At 39.9% G+C, this 25,842-nt stretch overlaps 1 protein-coding gene across 2 annotated transcripts in view; it reads left to right on the top strand.

Annotated features, from left to right (window-relative positions):
• Positions 1 to 14,898, top strand: part of Arhgap18 (Rho GTPase activating protein 18) — a 210,522-nt gene extending 195,624 nt beyond the window's left edge. For both annotated transcript variants that reach the window (XM_029533094.1, XM_021221125.2), the window contains exons 13-15: positions 10,559 to 10,683; positions 13,937 to 13,998; positions 14,549 to 14,898. In XM_029533094.1, coding sequence (XP_029388954.1) covers positions 10,559 to 10,683; positions 13,937 to 13,998; positions 14,549 to 14,658 — 297 coding nt within the window. In that variant the 3' untranslated portion in view covers positions 14,659 to 14,898. The remainder of the gene's footprint in view (positions 1 to 10,558; positions 10,684 to 13,936; positions 13,999 to 14,548) is intronic.
• Positions 14,899 to 25,842: the final 10,944 nt, after the last annotated feature.

Consider the following 25,842-nt stretch of genomic DNA (forward strand, 5'->3'; position numbering starts at 1 on the left):
ATATATATATGTATGTATCAAATGAAAGATATACAGCTATAATATATATAATTGCTAAAATATATATTTTGCTAATATATTGCATATATATGTGTAATATATTATGCATATATATATATATATATATATATATAATTTATTACAGATTGCTGCTGTGCATTTCCTATTTTATGACTTGATGAGTCAGAAAATACTCCTAAATCATGTTGGTCAGCTCAGGTTGTATCATAACTTTATGGCCCATTGTCAAATGTGCAGTTTCCACTAAGCTCCAAGAGCTGTTTTTCAAAGGGAAAATAGTTGTCTGTAGATGATGGCCTTGCTTCAAAATTCCAAAGGTTTCTTCTATGATTCATCTATAGCGGACTGCCAAAGCCACCAAATAGCATCCCTGTCTGCTACTGACACCTCAGGTACCATTGGGACTTCTGGGTCATATGGTCCAAAAGGTACAGCAGACTGCATAGTAGCATGGACCCATTGAAGAGCCTTCTTCTGTTCCAGGCTTCACACAAAGCTAGCAGCTTTCTGAGTCACTTGGTATATGAGCCTGAGTAACACACCCAAGGGAGGAATGTGCTGTCTCCAGACTCCAGAATGACTCACTAAATTGGCTTCTTTTTTGGTGAGGGGAGATGTCAGGTATAATAACTTATTCTTTTTTTAAAAATATTTATTTTTATTTATATGAGTATCCTGTAGCTGTCTTCAGACACACCAGAAGAGTGCATTGGATCCCATTACAGATGGTTGTGAGCCACCATGTAGTTGCTGGGAATTGAACTCAGGACCTCTGGAAGAGCTTATTCTTCACCTTAAATGGAATGTCTCTCCATATCCCACACCACTGGATTCCTACAAATTTCACTATGGTAGAAGACCATTGAACTTTTTGTTGGACTTCTCATCCTCTGGTACTCATATGTGTTACCAATGAGTCCAAAGATGTTGCTACCTCCTGCTCAAGTGGCTCAATTAGTGTAATGTCATTAATACAATGCACCAAAGTGATGTTTTGTGGAAGAGACAGATGATCAAGGTCCCTTCTAAGTTATGACTATGGGCTTGAAACTTAATATATCCTTGAAGTAAAACTCTAAGGTGTACTACTGGCTTTGTTAACTGAAAGCAAATTGGTTCTGGTGTTCCTTATGGACAAGAACCAAGAAAAGGTCACTTCCTAGGTTAATAGCTGTATACCATGTACCAGGAGATGTGTTAATATGCTCATGTAAGGGCACCACATCTGGTACAGCAGTTGTGATTGGAGTCACTACTTGATTTAGTTTTCAATAGTCAGCTGTCATTCTCCAGGATCCATCTGTCCTGGCAGTGGCCAGATAGGAGAGTTAAAGGGGAGTGGCGTAGTGAGAGATGTGGTGGAAACCACTACTTCTGCAGTTTTCGAGTCTTTGCTGATGTCATTAATTTCTGCAGTTCCTCTAGGGATGTGATACTTTTTTTTTTTTTTAAAGATTTATTTATTTATTATATGTNAGTACACTGTAGCTGTCTTCAGACACTCCAGAAGAGGGCGTCAGATCTCATTACGGATGGTTATGAGCCACCATGTGGTTGCTGGGATTTGAACTCTGCACCTTCGGAAGAGCAGTCGGGTGCTCTTACCCACTGAGCCATCTCACCAGCCCGTGATACTGTTTTTGATACACTATTTTCTCTGGCAGAGGCAACAACCACAACAGCTCTCAGTCCACAGGTCAGGGACCCAATGTGAGAATTATGCCAACTTCTATCCCAATTATACATGGTAGGACCAGGGAAATAATTACAGGATTAGCTTGGGGACCCACTGGACCTACTGTGAGTTGGATGTCAGCCAAAACCCCATTAATCACCAGAATTCCATAAGCTGCTACTTTAACCGGAAGGCCTCGATATTTCTCAGTCTCCTGGCATTAGTATCAATTCAGGACCAGTATCCAAGAGACCCCAGAAACACCACGAGTGATTAGCCAGTAGCAAGGGTCCATATGGGTTATGATACCGAAAACCTCACTTTGCTTGTGCTGACCATTATGGGTGAGGCCATCACGGGCGTTGCTTTATCTATACTGCCCATTGCAATGGCTTTGTGCTGACCATTATGGGTGAGGCCATCACGGGCATTGCTTTATCTATACTGCCCATTGCAGTGCCTGCTATCACCATGGCTTGGGTGATTCGGGACTGCTACCTGCTTTCTGCTACCTCAGAGCCCAGTTAAGGCCATTGCATTTAATTCATCAAACTGAGTAGTCATTTCTCCAACCCTAAGGTCTGGCACATAGAACACTTGAACTGTGTTAATGACCCTTTCCCCATTTTGCTTCTTATAGGATTAGTAAAGAACACGTCTTCTAGGTCCTTTCCATTGTGGAGGATTAGGTGTTACATCTACTCTAGCACTGCAGTTTCCCTGAGCCTTCAAATCCCTTCATCCTTTTTAGTAGACCATCTTTTGACAAATGTTTCAGCCAACCATTCAAACTTTTGACCCATTTTTGAGTGTGTAAGCTTCTGTATTGAATCTAGAATCTCTAGTCTGTGTACCCGTATCAACAAACTCAGCCTTATCCATTACCTCCTACTGTTATCCCACACCCATAAAATCCATTCCCACACATTATTTCCCAGACTTCTGCTCAATTAAGCTCCTTAGAAGTATAGTGCATTTCCTCACAGACCACACTTTTTATCTCCCCACAAGGAACCTGTTCAGCCTTAAGTCTGGATATAGGTCTAAAAGCAACTATTGGTGGGCCCCAAGGGACATCAGTATTGTCTTGCTCCGCATCTCCGGCTGAGAAAGCCACTGCTGATTTAGCAAAAAAATTAGGGGTGAATTTCCTCTGTCAAAAGTGAAAAAGGCAGTATATCAATGGGTTGGGGTAAGAATATATCTGCTGATGGTGGAGAGACTACTTCCACCAGTGAGAGAAACCATTGAGAACCTGAGGATTCAAAGTTCTCAGCTTCAATTGGGTCTTCCTCCACATCTTCAGCCCTAGTCACAGAATCCCATTCTTTGGCAATTAATGTTCTCACTTTAACTGCTGGCGCTCTCTAAGCCTGGGACTTGAATTTTCACTGTAATTCAACCAATATTATAAGGAGAGCTTCAGTTTGATTTTTCTGCTAAAATTAGCTCTGTGGTTGCTGGAGACAAGATTCTCTTCTAGGGCGTATTAGAAACCTTTACACCATTTATATGCGTCTAGAGAGATGATCCGTTTTGTTGCTGAATTTATTGTTCTTCACCATATTCTTAGATGCTGGAAGTGGGCAAATTTTATCACAGAGCTCAGTCTTTTTCTTTGTCAGTTCATCCAATGATGCTAGAAGCAACCACCCATCATCTCATGTTTCCTTATTTCTCCAGAAACTGTCAAAAGTATTGTATATGGTCACTAAAGCCGTTGCCTCTAACAGTTGTTGAATCAGGATAATTACATGACATTTGTCTTAAGCTTGCAAAATAGTTCACGCCATGGGCTTTTAGTATTCTCTAAGCTTCTAGGAGAGGCTTCAGTAACCATAGGTGTTGGCAAATTGGAAAGTCTGTTCCAGACACATAAAAAAAAAATCATCCTTATACTTTTGTTGCTCTAGAATCACTTCTGGCTCCAAAAATCTGTATTAGTGAGGGTTCTCTAGAGGAACAGAATTTATATCTGTCTGTCTGTCTGTCTGTCTGTCTGTCTGTCTGTGTATAAAGGGGATTTCTTTGAATGCTTTTCAGGCTGTGGTTCAGCTAGTCCAACAATGGCTGTCTACCAACAGAAGGCCCAAGAATAAAGTAGTTGCTCAGTTCACCAGTCTGGCTTTCTTAGCTGGTCTCCAGTGTATGCCAGAATCCTGAAGAAGTAGGCTTTAATGCCAGTGAAGGAATGGGCTTCACAAAAGGAACTAGGGTGAGCAGACAGAACAAGCCACCTTTATCCATATTGTTTTTTATGTAGGCTGCCAGTAGAAGGTGTGAACCAGATAAAACATGAATCTTTTTATCTCAAAAGATGAATATTAAAAAATGGATCTTCCCACTTCAAATAATTTAGTTAAGATAAAAAAAATCCTATACCCAGCTACTTGGATTTTAGTTAATTCCAGATATAGTTGTCAACTGAGAATATCCATCACAGCCATGAAATGTGAAGGTCACAAAGATTACTCTGTGTATAGCTTCATCTACTATTATTGCGTATGTGAGCTACTATTATGTTACATTGTTTGGCTTGCAGATCAGGCACAGTGGCTTTTCCAAGCTTGGCAGCTCAATGTAATTAGTATACTAATATATCATTTGCATTGGATACAGTGTGAGTCTGGAGTTTAACTGAGTCTGCCATACACCATTTAAATGAGATCGTTGGTGTCATTTGTTTATCATTTATACATAAATATCACTCGCCATGCCTTGATAATATACTCAGCAAAACCTTTTTGAAAACATCTTAGTGATTTCCATCTTTGCATTTCTGCTAAAGCAGCCCCACACTGAGTCGTTCCCATTTTCTGTATTGTAAGGGGAAGTGGAACAGTTAGTTGGAATGCCTTAAATAAGTAGAGGCTTGCTTCTGTCTTAGATAGAACACATCCTGTTTTGTGGCAAGTTCACTAGTTGCCAGAAATGCCCAAAGATAACTGGAGAAAGTGCCATTTGCCCCTAGTGGCTTGGGCATTGAAGTATTCACTAATTGTGGTGAGACAACTTTTCTACAGTGCCTAGTTTAGGAAGGGTTAGCACTAAAGTGCCTAACTTACTCCTTTTGTAGAGGGTGAGAAATATAGGAGATGGTAATATCCACAGTCATAAGGAGCCTGTGATAGAATGTCCATGTGACCCACCCCAATGTAGTAAAAGTCAACTCTGGAACCATATATCTGTAACATGACAATTTTCTTATATTACTTGTGTACTTGAAAATTATGGCATACCCTCAGAAGCAGGGTTTTGAAACTGTGTGAGAGGTGGTGTTCTTTTAGAAGTTCTGATACCTCACTGAAACTCACTATTTCTTGAGAAATTCCATTGCTTTCTCCAAGGCCACACTACCTGAGCTCATTTTGAGAGTTTAGGATGTGGGCTACATTATTAGTATAGATATTCAGTTTCTGTAGGAATATCCCAGGAAAAGAGCGGCTACTCATCAAGCAAGCACATGCTGCTGCCGAGTATCTTGGACTTTCTGTGGCTTCCTGTAGAAGTGAATGGCTGAATTTATCTCTTATAGCACTGTATTTCCTTTTCAGCAATTTTGTCACTTCTTGTCTTTGCAGAGTATAGGGAGATGTACAAAGCAACAGGTGGCAATTGGGTGTATTAATCTTCGACAAAGTGCTTACATTATTTTTAACCATTAAAAATAAATGCATACAGACACCCAGGATCACAGGTGAGGCCACAACATTTACCCCAACATCTGGAATAACTGGGACCCTTGAGATCTAGGGACTCAGGAATCCCCCCCGCCCCCAGCCCAGCTGAGGCAAGGATTTCTCCCAGTTTGCACCCCTGTCCAAGTGGACCCAGGGCACTCTCTCCCCACCCACTCCTACAACACCCAGAGGAAGCTCCACTCCCAGGTACTGTGACACACACAGGATCACAGAGGAAACTCTACTCCCAGGAAATCAGACACATCCAGGATCGCTGGAGTTCTGACACACCCAAGGTCATAGTTGAGGCCACAGCATCTGCCCCAACACCCAGCATAACTGGGACCCCCACCTAGCCAGAGGCACAGGTTCCTTCCAGCTTGCACCTGTGTGCAGAGCAGACCCAGAGCTTTGGCTCCCCACCCACTGCTGCAACACCCAGAGAAAGCTTGCCTCCCAGGAGTTTTGCATGCCCAGGATCTCAGGATTACAGGATCACAGAGACAACTGGACTCCCAGGAATTCTGATAAAACCAGGCTCACAAGAGGGGCAGGCTCTAGTCAGAGACAGCAAGGGCAGTGATAACTAAGTACAAGACCATAAGCAACAGAAACCATTGCTACTCAACAACATCAGAACACCGTTCTCCCACCACACCAAGCCCTGGATACTCCAACACACCTGAAAGGCAAGATTCAGATCTAAAATCCCATCTAATGAATATGATAGAAGACTTTAAGAAGGACATAAATAACTCCCTTAAAGAAATACAGAACACAGGAACACACAAAGAAGCCCTAGAAACAAGTAAACGAGGAGACACATGAATCTCTTACAGAAAAACACAATCAAACAGGTAAAGGAATTGAACAAAACCATCCAGGATCTAAAAATGGAAATAGAAACATTAAAGAAAACACAAAGGGAGACAACCCTGGAGATGGAAAACCTATGAAAGAGATCCAGAGTCACAAATGCAAGCAACACCAACTGAATATAAGAGATAGAAGAGAGACTCTCAGGTGTAGAAGATACCATAGAAAACATTGATACAACAGTTAAAGAAAATACAAAAAACAAAAAGCTCCTAGCTCAAAACATTTAAGAATTCCAGGACATAATGAAAACACTGAACCTAAGAAATTATAGGTATAGTGAGGATTCCCAACTCACAGGGCCAGCAAATATCTTCAACAAAATTATAGAAAACTTCCCCAACCTAAAGAAAAAAGATGCCCACAAACATCCAACAAGCCTACAGAACTCCAAATAGACTGGACCAGAAAAGAAATTCCTCCCATCACGTAATTCATCAAAACAATAAATGCCAGAACAAAGAATTTGAAAGCGGTAAGGGAAAAAGGCAACGTAACATATAAAGGGAGGCCCACCAGACTCACGCCAGGCTTCTCAGACTCTAAAAGCCAGAAGATCCTGGGCAGATGTCATACAGACCCTAAGAGAACAAAAACGCCATCCCAAGCTACTACCCCCAGCAAAACTATCAATTACAATAGAGAAACCAAGATATTCCACGACAAAACCAAATTTAATCAGTATCTTTCCAGCAATCCAGCCCTACAGAGAATAGATGGAAAGCTTCAATACAAGGAGGGAAACTACACCCAAGAGCATGAAGCTAATTTCACAACAAACCCACAAGAAGAGAACCACACAAGCACAAGTCCACCTCTGTCAACAAAAATAACAGGAAGCAACAATCATTGGTCCTTGATATCTCTCAACATCAATGAACTCAATTCCCCAATAAAAAGACATAGATTAACAGACTGGATATGTAAACAGGACCCCGAATTTTGCTGCATACAGGAAATAAATTTCAGTGTCAAAGACAGACACTACCTCAGAGTAAAAAGCTGGGGGAAAAAAAAAACACAAACTGGAATAGCAATTCTATCCAATAAAGACTTTCAACCAATGGATAGATTATGGAAACAGAAGCTAAACAGACATTTATCAACCAAATGGACTTAACAGATGCATATCTAGAAGATGGGGGTGGGGTGGGTGGAAGTATAGATGGTCAGGAATTTGAAAGTAGGTGTGTAGCAGTGGGGGAAGGGGAACTGAGAATAGCTACTAGAAAGTCCCAGATACCGGGGACCCAAGAGGTTCCCAGGACCCAACAGGGATGACATTAGTCAAACTACACAACGAGGGGAGATAGAACCTGCAGAGACCATTTCCAGTGGATAGGCATGGCCCCCAGTGGAGCGATGGGACCACCCACCCACCTCAAAAATAATAAACCAGAATTCCTCCTGTCAAAAGGAAATTCAGGGACAAAGAGTGGAGCAGAGACGGAAGGAAAGGCCATCCAGAGACTGCCCCACCTAGGTATCCATCCCATCTCTAGACATCAAATGCAGACACTATTGCTAATGCCAAGAGGCGCTTGCTGACAGGAGCCTGTTAAAACTGTCCTGTGAGAGGCTCTGCGAGAGTCTGACCAATAAAGATGCACTTAACTAAACGTTGGACCGAGCGTGGGGACCCCAATGAAGTTAGGATAAAGACTGAAGGAGCTGAAGGGGTTTGTAACCCCAGAGGAAGAATAGCAATGTCAACCAACCAGAACCCCACAAAGCTCCCAGGGACTAAACCACCAACCAGAGTACATGTGGAGGGTTCCATGGCTCCAGCTGCATATGTAGCAGAGGATGGCCTTGGTCTTGTGCAGGCTCAATACCTCAGCATGGGGGAACGCTAGGACAGTGGGGGGGGGGATGTGGGTGGGAGCACCCTCACAGAAGCAGGTGGGAGGGGAATGGGATAGGGGGTTTGTGGAAGGGAAACTAGGAAGGGTGGCAATGTTTGAAATGTAAAAAATAAAATAACCAATAAAAATGGAAACAGAAAATGCATACTGACATATCTTGGCATAGAAAAATGTTACTGTCATTGTTCCATTGTTTTTTGATGAAAATATTAAGTAATTTTTTTTTCCTTTAAGTCTGTGAATCTTGGTGGAGTAGGTAGTTTCTATGGAGTCTGAAGTGTTTTAAATGAGCCTTGGGACAGATTTGGTTGATATATACCCACAGGGCTTAGGACTTACCAGATAGACTAGATTTTTTATTTTTTCGCCAACAGGAAAGAAAACCACAAGGAATAACAGGAGAAAGGAGAGTAGCTGCCAAGGGCACTGGACTGTTGAGCTCTTTGTGACAATATATTCTATGTTTCTAGCTCATTTTGGTCTGAAAAGGGTTCGTTGTAGACCTTCTGAATATGGAATTGTATCTTATCACCTCAAGTGTTTGCATTTTAATTTAGCCATGCACGATACATTTTCATTCTCTAGGTTGGGTAAAAGGTAACTATGGAAAGAACTTTCTTTGTTAATACTTTCACTAAGCAAATTTAAATATAGTTGGTACTGTAAATTAAGCAGGATTTCCTAGTTTTAACATCATCATAAGTACATAGTTATATGCAAACCCTGGTTTTCCATTTAGGGCCACGTGCAAAGTAATAATGAGGATAGAGTATGTTAATTCAAAGTACCACTGTTCATTTCTACCACTGTATGGACAAGGTGAGCAGGGGGTTATGAATACAGCCTCAGTATTTCAAGTGTCTCAGTTACAGTTTTCACTCCAACATTCCATTTGTTGGTATCAACTTATCGTCGTCTGTTTCCTGTGATGGAAACAGATAACTGCGACTAAGCTGTCATGTGCAATGTTTAGAGTAGGAAAGAAGCTAAAGAGTAATCTCGGGGGAGAAGGTCTGGCAGTCTGAGCTGTGCTTCATCATTAATACCTGCTCAGAAAGGAACACATACCCTGCCCGCCCCCACCACCCCCACACCACATCACACCACAGGAAATGTTCCATCTACTGTTGAAAGTAGCTCATGTTCTAGCATGTTACAGATAGAAGAAGTCTGTCTCCTTGTTACAATGTAAAGTGGGCTTTCAGGAAGGGTCAGGGTCATGTCAAGGTCAGAGGACACTGAGGCAGTTGGGACAGATGACATACCAGAAAGGAGAAGTGAAGATCAACACTTGCCGGATGGGAGGGCATTGAGACTCCATGTGGTTGGGCCTGGTGGTTGGTGCCCATGCATCTGCAGCACCTTGCTTTTCTCTGCCATTCCAATATGAAATTTCTCCTGTTAGAATCATTTTTAAATGGTTTGGGGGTATATGCTTTTTTATTTTCTGCCCAGTTCTAAAGGAATAATTCCATTTAGTTTCCAAAGACATTACATCTGTAATATGTCCATGCTTTATGATCAAAACCAAAAGGAACTCAAGGCCATATCCATTTAATAGGCACAGAAGCAATGTATGCTAAAGGATGTGTATCTTTCCTATCTAGCAGGTAAGTAGACCTAACATAGAACTCAGGAGATGCTTGTAAACTTTGCCGGAATTAAGCAGGATATGTGTAATATTTAAGGAATCATATCTAAACATAATTTGAGCATGCTGTTCTCAAATCTGTTTAAGACATATGGTTATAAATAATAAATTAGTATTTATTTTAGCAAAAACCCATTTAGGATTTAATTAAGCCTATTATATTGAATGCTGTAGCTGATGTTCTAGTATTACAAACCTCAATATGTTTCATTGGTATCTCTAAATCTATAAAATGTCCAGCATGTCCAAAGACAGAGGGCTTAGAATTGGATCTCCTAAGTAAAGTGTAATAAGCTCATTAACCAAGTGGGAGGCAAATGCAGTACAAATGCATCAGGAAAGTCTATTTCTTTTTCCCACCCAGGGACGTAAGAAAATAGAGGAAACGTTGCTACCGGGTGGGAAGGTTTTGTTAAAGCACACATAGACATAGCACCGAGTGGCTTCTTTCTGATTCAATTTCATAAATTGCTGCATGAGGAAGCGCTCTCCGGTAGACAACCCTCAGAAATCAGCACTTAATATGGCAGTAATGGTTATTGCTGTCATTCTTTACATCTTTAAAAATAATTAAGCATTACTGCACAGGCATTATAAAGTTCCCCTATCACCATTAAGAGGATATTTGAGGTTTGATGTAATTTAGCAAATTACGTTATACAGTAGTTAAGGTTTTATGCAGTGGAGTTAACTGAGTGGTGGTTAAGCACACTTGCCATACAGTGCATTGTGCGGAGTTCTGTGTTCCAGCTGCTGTCAGCTCTGTTCCAGTGTCATTATTGCTTTTCAGGCTGATGTTCCTCAGGGAGTGATTCGAGTGCAAGCTCCCCATCTCTCAAAAGTTTCCATGGCAATACAGCTAACTGAAGAACTAAAAGCCAGCGATGTGCTTGCCCGGTTTCTCAGCCAAGAAAGGTAGATGCCTGTTTTAATTATTCTGTGGGATAACTCGTCTTTATATTTATATTCATATTCTCTCTCTCTCTCTCTCTCTCTCTCTCTCTCCTTCCCTTCCTCCCTCTCTTCCCCTCCATCCCCCTCCTCTCCTTCTCCTTCCAGCTCAGTGTGTGTGTGTGTTACCATATGAACAGCAGAGCAGAGTTGACAATTGAACCCTTGGAGAGACTTGTCAGAGGTAGACTGTGCAAGTTGAAGTTGTTTCACGCAGCCTGCGTGAGCAGCCCCTTCACCGTTTGCCTACAGTGAGCTTGGCAAATGAAGCTACACAACAGTACTTCCAGAGCACTTGGCTGGAGGTTAATGGCTGTTTGTAGTCTGTTACAAAGATTGCTAATTAGGATGCAGCAGGATTAAAATGAAGATGTAACTTTCCCTATGAAATTTAATGAATAAGAAAGAAATGTTCCAATTTAAAAGCTGAAAGCTTCAGTGATTGCAAAGGACACCCAGTCCCCTGGGGTCTAAGTAAGGAGAGGAGAACAAGCCGTCCTCACTAGGTAGGACCACGCCCTTCTTTGCACCAGGGCAGATACTATACAGTCCTTAGAAAGCTCCTCCCCATCATTGTATGCATTATAGACTGTGTGGTTTCCATTCCACCTGTCTTAAATTTGAGGGGGTCCTATAGCTTTTCCCATTTAAATAACATATTTTGGGTGTAAGTCACCTTTAGTGACATTCCCATTTATGCTATGAAATTAAAATTTTATTTTAAAAAAAGTATGTGTGTATGAGTGTGTGCGTGTGTACAAATTTGTGGAGTTCTTTCTCTTTTTCTACCCTGATACGGATCCTAAGGGCTAAACTCAGGTCACAAGGCTTGTGCAAAAAACTCGTTTACCCACTGAGCCATCTTACCAACCAAGAATTTTAGTCTAAAGTTCTTGAAAGAAATCCAGAGTGTTAGCATCTCAGTATAAGTACTGATACTCATAGTCTTTCTTTGAGGTTTACGTCATTCTATCAATGGGGAGCCTCAGTCAGGTTGTGTGCTGATGCCTCTGTAGAATCAACGTCGCACCTTATGTTAATATTAGTACTCTGCGACTCTGCTAGGTGTTAAAAGGAGTAGAAGAAAGCTCAAGTCCATTCCCCATTGTATAAGTTGCGAGAATGGAAGTAGAAGTCTGCAGCAAATGCCATCATTCCTTCTGTTTCACTGACAGGAGCTCAGCCACGGAGTGTTTTTGCCTCAGATCATACATGAACCTATATTTTGTCCACAGAGGCAGCCCCTAAATTCATCTCACTCCAGTCTCTGGGAGTCACGTTGGCAATAAAGCCTTGAGTTGAATACCTCAGAAGTAGGGGCTGGCTACATTTGGCTTTTCTCAGATTGATCTTTTCTCCCTTGAGTGTCTCTGCTACACTAAAGTCAACTAGCTCCTTCTCTTGTCCCCACCTTTGACCTGTAGATGCCACCTTTGACCCTTCTTTCCTCCATGGGCTTGTTCCCTTCCCTCCCAGAGTAGAGATCTTAATGACTTGTGACGAGAGCCTCCTACAAGCTCCAAGGGCTTCTGCTCATCTTTCCTATTTACATGTTCTAATTATAACTCCTTATGAAGTTGTACAATGTGTTCAACTTTGACTTTAATACTTTTGGTACAACCAGAAACACTAGTCTGTGTATTCAAATGTATGCTGTGATGGTTTATATATGCTCGGTCCAGGGAGTGGCACTTTAGAAGTTGTGGCCCTGTTGGAATAGATGTGTCACTGTGGGTGTGAGCTATCAGACCCTCACCCTACCTACCTGTAAGCCAGTATTCTGCTAGCAGCCTTCAGATGAAGATGTTGAACTCTTCAGTTCTTTGTTCCCTCATGCCTGCCTAGATGCTGCCATGTTCCTGCTTTGATAATAATGGACTGAATCTTTGAAACTTTAAGCCAGCCCTAATTAAATGTTGTCCCCTGTAAGACTTGTCTTGGTCATGGTGTCTGCTCACAGCAGTAAAACCCTAACTAAGACACCATGCTATGCATTAGTCATGGCTTAAGCAGCCCTCAGTAAGCATCTGTACTGTCTTTTTCTTCTATTCTGTACTTTTTCTCACTTATATCCGACCTGCTTGGAACATTCAGGAAGCTGGCTTACTTTCCCTCAGCATTCCTTGTCTGTCCATCTTAGCCCGAGCCAATGAGTATACATCAGATAAAAAACTATAAAAAAATTGGCCATTTACCCATCAGTCTTTGGTAAAATATTGATACCTCTCATTTGTTATGAATTTGTTGATCTTATATGAAAGCTATCAGGTGCCAGAAAATTTGATTAAGCTTTCTGGAAAATGAAAGAACTGTGTAGACACTTGAGACTTGCTCTGAGAGCAACATTGAACTAAGTTCTAAAAAAAAAAAAAAAAAATCAGAGGAATATTATAAGAGAGCTTCCTCCTAGAAATATGAAGTTTGGTTCTAAAGTCTTATCAGGTTTCTGAAGTAATTCTTTTATAGAATTACTTAGAAAAATGGCTGAATTGGAAGATTTTGTATTTATGTGCACTTAATATTTTAGAAATGTTTAATTTTATAAATTTTATGTAAAACCAAAACCATATACAGTTATGGAGCAGCGAGAGGTTCCTGTTAGTGGACATACTATGTAAAGTCAAAACATAACGGAATGTATCTATGGGCTTAAGCTACATCAGCTTTTTATGGTAGGTTGGGAAAATCTATTCTTTGAAGAAGGTAAATGTATAAACAGCACAAATCCGGAGTGCTTCCTTCTGCACTGTATGAGTGGACACACCTTCCCAATTTGAACAGACAGCCTATGGGGCAGGTCCCAATTGATTGTGGTCATCTTGTATACCACTACTGTCCTCTTACACAGTTTCATGATGAATACTAAGCACAGTAAGAAAACTGAATCAGATCATTGACCTAGACAGGAACAGATAATCATATTAATAATCATTCAATACCAGTGTTGAATTAACTTGTGTTTTTGGTGTTTTCAAATTTTGATACTGATTTATCCCTTTGCCTTTAGGTATCTGATTCTATTTATTTCATTTCCACATGTGACACTTTTATTATCTGTTGGGAACATTTAACAAAGGAGAAAAATACAAAAGTGAATAACTTTGGTATATCTGACTTATGAATTTTCTATGCTGGCTAGAATTCCCCAGCCTGTTAAAAGGATTTATCGACAAGCTGTTTAATGATGCAGCTAATCTGTTTGTTTTGTCCCTGATAGTGGGGTTGTCCAGACACTCAAGAAAGGAGAAGTTTTCCTGTATGAGATTGGAGGAAATATTGGTAAGCACAGTTTCGTTCTATGTGGTGATGTTGCCAATGGTTGATATTTATATCTGTGGAATAAAAATACTGCTATATTGGAAAGCAATTATAGCAAGCCATAGGCGATTGCTGGTTGATAGGATTTGTTGAGCAGACTGACTGTTCTTCCTGGGGACTCTTTTTGAGCTCCTCCTGTTTACATAGTCACTCAAACTTACCTTTGCACATTTGACTGTTCCTTTCACTGTTAAGTCTTGGAAATTAGTGCAGTTTCTTGGCTAGATTAAAAATGATTGCTATGTTGAATAAAGGTGGGGAGGTTTTAATGAAGCATTTAAAGTCCATCACACAAAACCTTTTCCACATCTTAATTTAATTAGATTCTGACATTTAGAGAATGACTAGACTACCCGATTAATGTTTTCAATGCCCAGGCTAGTCCTTTGAATGTTGTCATGAGAAACGGGGACGAGTGAGTGATAAAGACTTTGAAATCTAAGCTCTTAAGCCTTTGTATAGTTTTATGATTTAGCTTGCTGTGTTGACTGACACTACATCTCCTTCACAGGGGAACGTTGCCTTGATGACGATACACACATGAAGGACTTGTACCAACTGAACCCGAATGCTGATTGGGTCATAAAATCCAAGCCTCACAGGGGAATGTTGCCTCGATGATGACACACACATGAACGACTTGTACTAACTGAAACTGAATGCCGAGTGGGTCATAAAATCCAAGAGAAGATTGTTTAGAAAAATTCATTTAATTATAACATTTCTTTACAAAAGGCAATGGCACGAATGAATCCCAATGGAATAAACACAGTATACATTCTGGAAAGATATTCCATGCTCATGGATTGGCAGGATTAATATAGTCAAAATGGCTATCTTGCCAAAAGCAATCTACAGATTCGATGCAATCCCCATCAAAAATTCCAACTAAATTCTTCACAGACTTAGAGCAACTTGCAAATTCAACTGGAATAACAAAAAACCTAGGATCACAAAAATCATTCTCAACAATAAAAGAATCTCTGGGGGAATCACCATGCCTGACCTCAAGCTGTACTACAGAGCAATTGTGATAAAAACTGCATGGTACTGGTACAGCCACAGATAGGTAGATCAATGCAATAGAATTGAAGACCCAGAAATGAACCCACACACCCATGGTCACTTGATCTTTGACAAAGGAGCTAAAACCATCCAGTGGAAAAAAAAAGACAGCATTTTCAACAAATGGTGCTGACTTAACTGGTGATTATCATGTAGAAGAGTGCGAATTGATAACATTCTTATCTCCTGTACAAAGCTCAAGTCTAAGTGGATCAAGGAGCTCCACATAAAACCAGAGACTCTGAAACTTATAGAGGAGAAAGTGGGGGAAAGCCTCGAAGATATGGGCACAAGGGAAAAATTCCTGAACAGAACAGCAATGTCTTGTGCTGTAAGATTGAGAATCAGCAAATGGAACCTCATAAAATTGCAAAGTTTCTGTAAGGCAAAAGACACTGTCAATAAGACAAAAAGGCCACCAACAGATTAGGAAAGGATTTTTACCTATCCTAAATCCTATAAGGGACTAATTTTTATTATGTACAAAGAACTCAAGAAGCTGGACTCCAGAAAATCAAATAACCCTATTAAAATATGGGGCACAGAGCTAAACAAAGAAATTTCAACTGAGACATACCGAATGGCTAAGAAACACCTGAAAAAATGTTCAACATCCTTAATCATCAGGGAAATGCAAATCAAAGGAACCCTGAGATTCCACCTCACACCAGTCACAATAGCTAAGATCAAAAATTCAGGTAACTGCAGATGCTGGTGAGGATGTGGAGAAAGAGGAACACCCTTCCATTGTTGGTGGGATTGCAAGCTTGAACAACCGCTCTGGAAATCAGTCTGGTGGTTCCTCAGAAAATTGGACATAGTACTACTAGAGGATCCAGCAATAGCTCTCCTGGGCATATATCCAGAAGATGTTCCAACTGGTAATAAGAACACATGCTCCACTATGTTCATAGCAGCCTTATTTATAATAGCCAGAGCTGGAAAGAACCCAGATGCCCCTCAACAGAGGAATGGATCCAGAAAATGTCCATTTGCACAATGGAGTACAACTCAGCTATTAAAGACAATGAATTTATGAAATTCCTAGGCAAATGGATGGTTCTGAAGGGTATCATGCTGAGTGAGGTAACCCAATCACAAAAGAACTCACATGATATGCACTCACTGATAGTGGATATTAGGCCAGAAACTTAGAATACCCAAGATACAATTTGCAAAACACATGAAATTCAAGAAAAAGGAAGACCAAGGTGTGGATACTTCGTCCCTCCTTAGAATGGGAAACAAAATACCCACGGAAGTAGTTACAGAGACAAAGTTTGGAGCTGAGATGAAAGGATGGACCATCCAGAGACTGCCCCACCTGGGGATCCATCCCATAATCAGCCAACAAACAATACAGACCCTATTGCATATGCCAGAAAGATTTTGCTGAAAGGACCCTGATATAGCTGTCTCNTGTGAGGCTATNCCAGTGCNTGGCAAANACAGAAGTGGATGCTCACAGTCATATATTGGATGGAATGCAGGGCCCACAATGGAGGAGCTAGAGAAAGCACCCAAGGAGATGAAGGGATCTGCAACCCTGTAGGAGGAACAACAATATGAACTAACCAGTATCTCCTAAGCTCGTGTCTCTAGCTGCATATGCAGCAGAAGATGGCCTAATTGGCCATCATTGGGAAGAGAGGCCCCTTGGTCTTGAAAACTTTATATGCCCCAGTACAGGGGAATGCCAGGGCCAAGAAGTGGGAGTGGGTAGGTGGGGAGCAGGGTGGGGGAGGGTATAGGGGACTTTCAGGATAGCATTTGAAATGTAAATGAAGAACATATCTAATAAAAAATATGGAAAAAAATAAATTGTGGTTCATTTTCACAATGGAATAATAGCTATTAAGAAGTGGGCATCCTGAGTTTTGCAAGCAAATGGATGGACCTAGAAAATATCATCTTGAGTGAGGTAATGCAGATCCAAAAGAGCATGCATGGTATGCATTCACTAATAAGTGGATGTTAGCTAAAACAAAACAAAAGTACAGAATACCCAAGGTATAGATAGTCCACAGAACTCAAAAAAGTCAACAAGCTGATGTGCCCGAATGAGTATGCCTAGGTCCCACTTGGGAAGGAGAAGAAAGCAATCACAAGTGGGGAGGGAGGGAGAGACATTGGAGGGAAAGTGGATGGGGGAGGGGAGAGGGAGTGGAAGGCAGGGGAACCTGATCTGGTATTGGGTGAGGGAAAAGGACTCAAGCCTTGAGGACCACCAGAAAGAATGGAAACAGGCAACCTTGGGAAGTAGGAGGTTGGACGGACCCTCCAGAATGCACCAAAGACTTGGGAGGTAAGAGACTCTCGGGACTCAAAGGGAAGGACCTTAGATGAAGTGTCTGACAGTAGGGAGAAGGAATTTATAAAGCCAACCTTCAGCAGGAAGGGCATCAAATGAACCAGCTCAAGGGGAGGTCCCAAGGCCTGACACTATTATTGAGGCTATGGAATGCTCACATTATAGGACCAAACTCTCATTTATTCACTACAATAAGCATTTGGAATCCAAAGATTCCACACTGCTTCATCTGCCCATTTTAGAAGAAAAGTTCTCTTCAGACTTTATCATCCATCTGTTAGCAGTAAAACAAAGGAAGACAGCCGGTAGAAAACTAATTCTGGTGGAAGTACAACTGGTCAGCCTTGCTTGCTTTGTGCAGATTACACTACAAATCTCCGCTGAGCACATTCCTCCTCAAGGGACAAATAATGTCCTCTGATGTCACCTCTGTACATCACCAGCTTCACAGAGACATATGAATGCATGGGACCACTCCAAGGTGTCCAAGGCTAGTTACTGGACTGGATTGTAACCGGACTAAAAATCAAAGGCAGTAGACCCAGAAGCCAAGATATGAATGAGAAAAATCCTCTGGCAATTTTAAATGATACATACTGTTTAGCCTTTCAAAGTTGTCAGGAGACAGTTGCTCAACCCTACCAACATCTTGAGAGCAATAATTAAACATCAAATTACAGTAAAAATTAGGTATGAATTGTTCAACATCAGAGTAACTTTGATCTACTTACTGATCTTAGGAATACAAAAACGAGTTCAACATTTAGTCAGAAAAGCAACCACCTAAAAGAGAAAAAGTTTGGCATCTCACTTTTCTCTCCTGCACTACCAATGCCAGATATGATGGTAAAATATGAAAAGAATTCTGAACTTAAGTAGAACTATGGATTTTTTCCCACAGGCATGAGAAAAGGACATAAACAAAGACCCCTGGGAATGAAACATACCAAGTTCTTGCAGAAGAAGGAAAATTTGTTGCCAACATTTAATGGATTAAGATATGAATTAAATTTTAAAAATCTGAAAAGGACTTGGGGATACAGTTGTAGCGCTCTAGTCCGGCACATGCAAGGCTTTGGGTTCAATCGCTAGTACTGTGGGAAGATGTCAACAACAATGAAACTTGGAGAAGAGGTGGTGGAAGAATAGTAGTTCCTTGTAGAATACAGGCAAACAGTACAAATCACTACATCAAGTGCTGATGACGTAAAAATAAAACCACAGTCATCACATGCATGACTGAGAGAGACGAGGCGCAAAGAGCTGACATCATTGCCTCTCAGAGGCGTGAACAAGTGGACACTGCCTAAAACTAAAGCGTTTAGCTGAAAATTTAAAAACTATGTTGACCTTTTCAATAAACTTGAAAACTTTTAACTATTTCCTGAGACTTTCAGACTATATATTTTGACCATATGCACTTCCTACTCCTCCTTTTAACTCTTCTGAGGTCCACCCCTGTGCTTGTGTCCACCCCAACTTTGTGCGACTTCTTTTGGTTTCTTTTAAGGAATTAATATATATATATATATATATATATATATATATATATATATATATATATATATGAGTACATCATTGCTCTCTTCAGACATACCAGAAGGGAGCAACACGCTATCATTTTGTAATAATTGGGTACAGCTAAATAGTTAAGAAACCTGCTACTTTTATTTATACTCTTGACCCAGCAAAATGATCTGGCTCATTTTATGTGGGCAACTCTCTTTCAAATAGAATCTGAAAAGTCACATATCAAGTTACTTGGCAACATTATACATACCATAATAGTACAACCTGGAACAACTGGAGAATACATTGTCAAATGCTACTTTCCTTCCTTTCAGAATGAATCTTGGTCTTGTAATCCAAAATAGGTTCACATATGAACACATTTTAAATTGTGTATAAACAGCCCACAAGCTAATTAAGCCCCTTTTTTCATACTCCAAAAACATTTGTTTTCTAACAATAACAATTGCGCAAGCCACAAAAAAATCTATAATTTTAAGGCTTGAGGATATCACTTTGTAATAAGTGTGTACTATTATGGTATGTATAATGTTGTATTTGAAATGTAAATAAATTAATAAAAAATATGAAAAAATAATTTCAATACAGACCTGATACACTTCAGAATGTTAATAAAATATTAATCCAAATAGTACTCACACAGAAAAACACAAAAATACTCAGAGACAGACACACCAAAAAAAAATGAGTCTTCAGGGTATGACAATCGTTTACGTGAACAAGGCTTTGTCGGTGTGTGTATTTTAAAGAATCTGAGTTTGTAAAGATGCTGTGGAAAGTACTATCCCCAGGGCTTTTCGTGCACAGACCACACTGTGACAGAACACAGACCTCTGTTGTAAATAAGAGAAGTGAAACGAGCAATGTTCACTCTTATGTAAGGGTAGAGTTTAACTGACGAAAGGTGGCACGTGTGGATGAGCCACCGACATATGATGACACTGTCCGTAGTTCTTTAGGGGAAGCTGAACACACATCCTCAGAAGCTCTTGAAGCCACTCTAGGAAGGAAAGTGCTGTTCATGAGAACAGGAAAGTGTTGAGCACCCAATGAGGAAAGCGGCCTGTGGATGGGTGCTTGGACAGCACTAGGAATGTGTACTGTGGTTATGCCATAGGGATTCATTTGTGCCATTGCCTTTTGTATTTAAAGAAATGTTATAATTAAATGAGTTTTTCTAAATAATCTTCTCTTGGAATTATTATTTTACAGGGGTATGTCCATGAGTCTGTTTGTCTTTTTAAATTATTTTAATTAACAGTCTATTTTCAATGTAATTCAGTCCTATTTACTACTACTCTTTATTGGTTCTATGTTCCTGTGTAGATTTTAAATTCAGAAGGCATTTGAAAAAAACCTTAATTTTTCTTTTTTTTAGGTTTCTTCTCCTGCACCCCCTTACGTAAATATCTATCTTTTCAGACTTTAAAAACACATTTTTTTATTATAAGAATATATTTATTTCCTGTTTAACAATTTTTTATTGGTGGTTTAATGCAAACAATAAACAATTCTGAAGAAAAAAATATGTGCTTGAAACAGGGCTTTTCAGAGGCAACAGAAGACTAAGGGTCAGGATAGTGATGTAAAGAAATGTTTCTAGAACATGTGTCAAATGATTGTTAGCACACTGCCTGCCATCCCGGGTGGGCTGGAAGAAGAGTTCCCAGGCTTTGATGGGAAAAACAGAAAGTCTGTTTTATTTTCAGCCATTCCTAAGACTCATGGTCTAAATTCCCTGGTACTGAACAGTATATGCAAACAACATACATAAGTATTACACATCACATATACATAATACTATATATATATATATATATATATATATATATATATATATATATATATATATACACATTTGCTTCTACTTGGTACATGTCCTACATGTTCTACCATTAATGCAAATCATTTTACTGTGGGCTTTGTTCTATCTATATATCTCTATATATATCAAGTTTTAATTTTCAGTGAATGTTTCTTTGGCTAAGAAAGGGACAGTACTGTGAAAACCCAACACATTTGCTTTGAGTCTCAAATCGTTGAGCTCTTGTTGCTGATGAAAACTCTGAGAGTCAGTGTTTACCCTGCCACCTATCAGTTGGACTTCCTGTTCCCATCATCCTTTTCTTGCTTTCCTGTTTGGCCACCTCACTCATTGGCACAATCCTTCAAGGTCATTCTAGTCCTTGTCATTTTCTTTCACTTGTACAACTTTGACTTAGTGTAGTTATCGGGGGTTGATATAAATTCCTTGTTGAAATTTCTGGGAAAAGTTCATTGTTTGCTCAAGTTTGTAGAACACTTTGAGGTTGTCCTGCTTGTCAGTAGGTGGCAGTATTGGGCAGAGATTCCTTTGAGTCCAAAGAAAGACGTTTTAGACATGAACAGGCGGTCATACATATGTTACTACGACTCGGTGCCAGGCACCTACAGCAGTTAGATAACACTGTGGGGTTCTGTTTGAGTTACTCATTCCAAAATTGTAAGAATAATTAACATCAGAGATACAGTGTGTGTGTGTGTGTTTAATCAATTTGTCTGCTTTTAGTCCTTAATCTATTGAATGAATATGTGACAGATAGATCAGACCCAGAATTAAACTTTCAGCAATGTCTTGTTTAAGCAAAAGTATTATGAGGCAAACCAGAAGGATATGGGTAAGAAGTTCAGAAATAGAGTTTTGTTTCCATGTATCTTAGTATATATATCATGTTTCTTCGTTCAACAAATGATTGTTGGAGATTCATTTTCTCTCTCTCTCTCTCTCATTCATATATATATATATATATATATATATATGAATATATATATGATATATCAAGTAGGCTGTGCCCTTGAGATTCCTCAGTAGACAAAATAATCACAGGCATTGATTCTATTGGAGACAAGTAATGAATTAAACAAAGGAAGTGAATAGAGTTGCATAGTCTAAGGAAAGGTGCTGAGCACATCAGGGATCTAAAGAGGCAAAGGGGCCAGTAGGACAAGGCTGCCTTGAAGGCATAAAAGGAATAGTCTCCTTGAATAGTTACAACTGAACAAAGACTTGGACAGAGAGGAGATTTTGCTGGTGAATATTTACAATGAACACTTTAAACAAAGGGAACATTTAGGACCAAGGTCCACCATAGGAATGTGCTTTGTCAACAGTGTCACTGGAGTGGACTCCGGGCCAGAGAAAGAAAGCAAAGGTCAGAGAGGGAAATGCAAAGGCAGCTCCGAGACCACGAGACTTGGTTTAGGAGGGTGGTAATTCATTGCTTGTGTTAGAACACTCAGTACGAGCACACTATTGGCAAAAGCTATAGTTGTGAAGAAGTGATGCATCGTGTTCACTCTATACAGAGAAGGCAGAGCCTTCGGGCTCTCTAGGAGAAAAGAATGTCCAATCTCAAGATTTTTGCTTGACTCTTTCTAGGGTGGAGTCTGGATTAAAAGTCTAGTCTTAGCTGAGGTCAAGGGAGAGAATGTGCATTTTTACAGAGAAAACAGGAAATGGGGCCTTGGAACTTCCTGGCGTTGACGTATTGGAAATGAATGAAGCAAAAAAAGGTATTAGAAAGAAAAGGCCTCTCAAGGAAGAGATTATAGTGTATGAGAAGTCACAGAAAGGCGCCAGTGTCCTACCGGATCCGCCTTGTAGCTCAAAGGAGTTAGGACTGATAGAGTGTGAGATTTCCTTCTGTTGATCTTGATGAATAGTTGAAAATATTAGTGATTATAGCAAGGCTAAGTTCCCGTAAGACGTTCTACTGTAGCATACAGAAGCCTCTAAGTAGGACTAACTTCTGATCTAGTTGAAGTTTTGATGTTTACTTACTGTTTTGAGGAAAAGCTGTCATAGGTGCAGGAGACAATATGAACTATTTTAGTGTGACTTTGGACGCATTTCTTAACTGAGCATCATTTTTTGTTTTGTGTAGTTAATGGGAATATTCAATCTTTGGCAGCTTCTTAGAATATGTCTGTGCCAAGAACTTGGCAGCATACTTACCTAATAACATATAGTCAATGAATGACAGTATTTTTTTTTATTTGTGGTTAGTATGATAACTATCAAAACTGTACCATGAGAATTCTCACAATACATGCTAGTGATCTTTGTTTCCCCTTGACATAGAGCACATGTGTAATAGACGTATTAACACCAGATTAGAATAAACAAGGGAATCCGGGACTGGGCTAGCAACTATAGTGAGAAGAGTATGGTACTCCTGGTAGGTGATTCTCACAGTATGTCTTATGAATATTACGTTCTCCATATGAGGAATCACTTCTTACCTACTTGAGGGCTATGGTCTCCCCTTCATCTTGCTGAAGACAGGTGAAAAATGAAGCATGACCTACAGCATGTTTCAAGACTCCTGTACCAAAGGAAATGTGTCTGACTCATGTTCATGGACATTTTTGCCAAACTACATGATACAAGCCGGCAAAGGTAAGATACCCAAGACTCTCCCTCCCCCCCCACCTTTTTGTACCTGTAGCGTGGCTATAAGTAGGTGAGAACAATATAAACAATTGCATGATGCATTTCCACAGGGATATTACGCTTACACTTGTGGATTGGAGCCATGGCGAATGCATTCTTTACAAGTGGACTCTGCTTTGATGAAGGCAGATGCATGTTGAACTAACTGTAGGATAAAATACACTGAGAACTTAAGAGAGGGTGATAGCAGTTGCCTAAGTGATAGCAGGGACATGAGTGTATAAGCTGCCACACCATTTATAATGTGAAAGATTAGATCAGGTCCAAAAGAATGAGGCTCAGAATTAGACCTGGTGCAGTAGACAGCGATAGTGAAGAAGGGTGATGCTGTATGGTTAGAATAAAGAGTCTGGGGGATTTCACACACTACAAGAGAGACAGGAAGGGTATAACATTACCAAATAAGAAAAGAAAAATCAAAGGACCCTGAGAATGAAGGATGCTGCTTTTCAACCAATCTCAGACTAGAGTGAGACACAGATTGGAGATGAAAGGGTTGGAAGATGGAGGGAAGGAGAAAGGGTGGAAGAAGGGAGAAAATAGAGATAAAAGATGCAGAGAGAGAAAATAATGTGTGAAGCTTGAGGTGGGGAGGGGTGGGCCAAGGCTAGGTGGTATCTTTTAAGAAGTATTTTTTGAAAGATGTATATTTAGATAATACTTGCTGGGTGCGGTAATAAAAGGGGTGTGCAAGTGACAGCTGAGTACTAGCTTGGAACAGTAGTAATATGAGAGGAGTAGAATTCAGAGATGCCAAGAGTAATAGTTTCAACAGAGGAATCGCCTGGCTGTGCCAGATAATTAGGAAAATAGTGAGACCAAGAATAGAACTGGAAGTATGAGAGCTAGAATTCAGGGTGAACCTTCTAGAGTAGGCCTGGGTACTTGGGACTGATGGGAACCCATGTCTTACTATAGAGCAAGATGCAGGCAGGAACTGGAAGATGGGAACATAGGTGTGATTGCTGGATGGGGCACAGTGGAAACAAGGCTCTTTTGGGGAGAATTCTTGGATATTTTGCATATCATCTGTAGAAAATCTAACATTTGAATGGGCTGTATCTCTGCATTTAGTTAATTCATTTTTTTTCATGAGGGCCTCCTCTCCAAAGTAGTACTTAAAGTAATTTTTTTTTAAAAAGATGATGTCTCTTATAGTCCTAACTATATAGCAGAGGATGACCTTGAGTCTCAAAACCTCTTATCCCTGCCTCCTGAGACCGATGAGTATAAGGGTGCACCACCATGCCAGGTTTATGTGGTGCTGGTGATGCTAGACATTGCTCATGCTCTAGAAGCACTCTTCCAACTAAACTACTCCATACACCCAAATAATTAACTTTTTAAGAAAATTGACTGTGCCAAATATGAGAATTTCTCTCCAAGATTTTGCCAAATCTTAAGAGATCACTCATTTACATTTTAGTTCCATGACACTTTATGTTTAAGTGGCTTTCCAAGTTTAAATTAAATGGTTCTAAAAATGTGCTTATTTGGAAGTTGGTCTTTAGTAAGGGTGGATCACGCAGATGCACTAAAGCATATTTCACGTTAGTAACTCTTTATACTGGAGGCAAAGAGCAAAATGGAGAAGAGGCCAGAGGTATGAGAAGGCAAAGAAGAGACTAACCCAAGTGAAATATGTATGAAAACCCACAGGGAGACACCACACTTTGTAAAAATAAAAAATAATAAAAAATAATAAAAAGAAAAATTAAAAATAATAAAAAGTAAAAAAAAAATTTTTAATTGAAAAAAATCCCTCATTGGAGGTTCTATTCTCAGTCTTCAGTGTCCCTATGTTGTACTAAGGCACATGTCAGTTTATTTAGTAAAGCCCATATCATTTCTTGGCACATGTTAGTTTATTTAGTAAAGCCCAGGGAACACACATTAGGTAAATTCTGATGCCACTCCAAACGAGGATGAAAACAAATGCTCTGCAAAGCTTTGGTTCTCATGTTTAATTGTTGAAATGTAAACAATTTACTAGATGCTCTAGAATTCTGCTCTTCAAATGTTTCCACTTAACCTCCACCTAAGCAATGTCACTGTATTGATCACGGTTTTCTAGAGAAACAGAACTTAGAGAATGAATCTATCTCATCTGTCTCTCTCTCTCTATCTCTGTATGTAAATATATATACAGATACGAATATAGATATAGATAGATAGATAGAGTTTATTAGAATGACTTACAGGCTATGGTCCAACTAATCCAACAGTGGCTACCTCTGAATGGAAGGTTCAAGAAATCTAATAGTTTTTCTTGCCACAAGATTGGATGTCTCATTTGATCTTGATATAAGCCTGAATCCTGAAGAAGTAGGTTTTTTTTTTTTTTTTTATTATTTTCTTTATTTACATTTCAAATGCTATCCCGAAAGATTCCCATACCCCTCCCCCC

This window comes from Mus pahari, chromosome 21 (assembly GCF_900095145.1).
Source record: "Mus pahari chromosome 21, PAHARI_EIJ_v1.1, whole genome shotgun sequence".
NCBI lineage: Eukaryota > Metazoa > Chordata > Mammalia > Rodentia > Muridae > Mus > Mus pahari.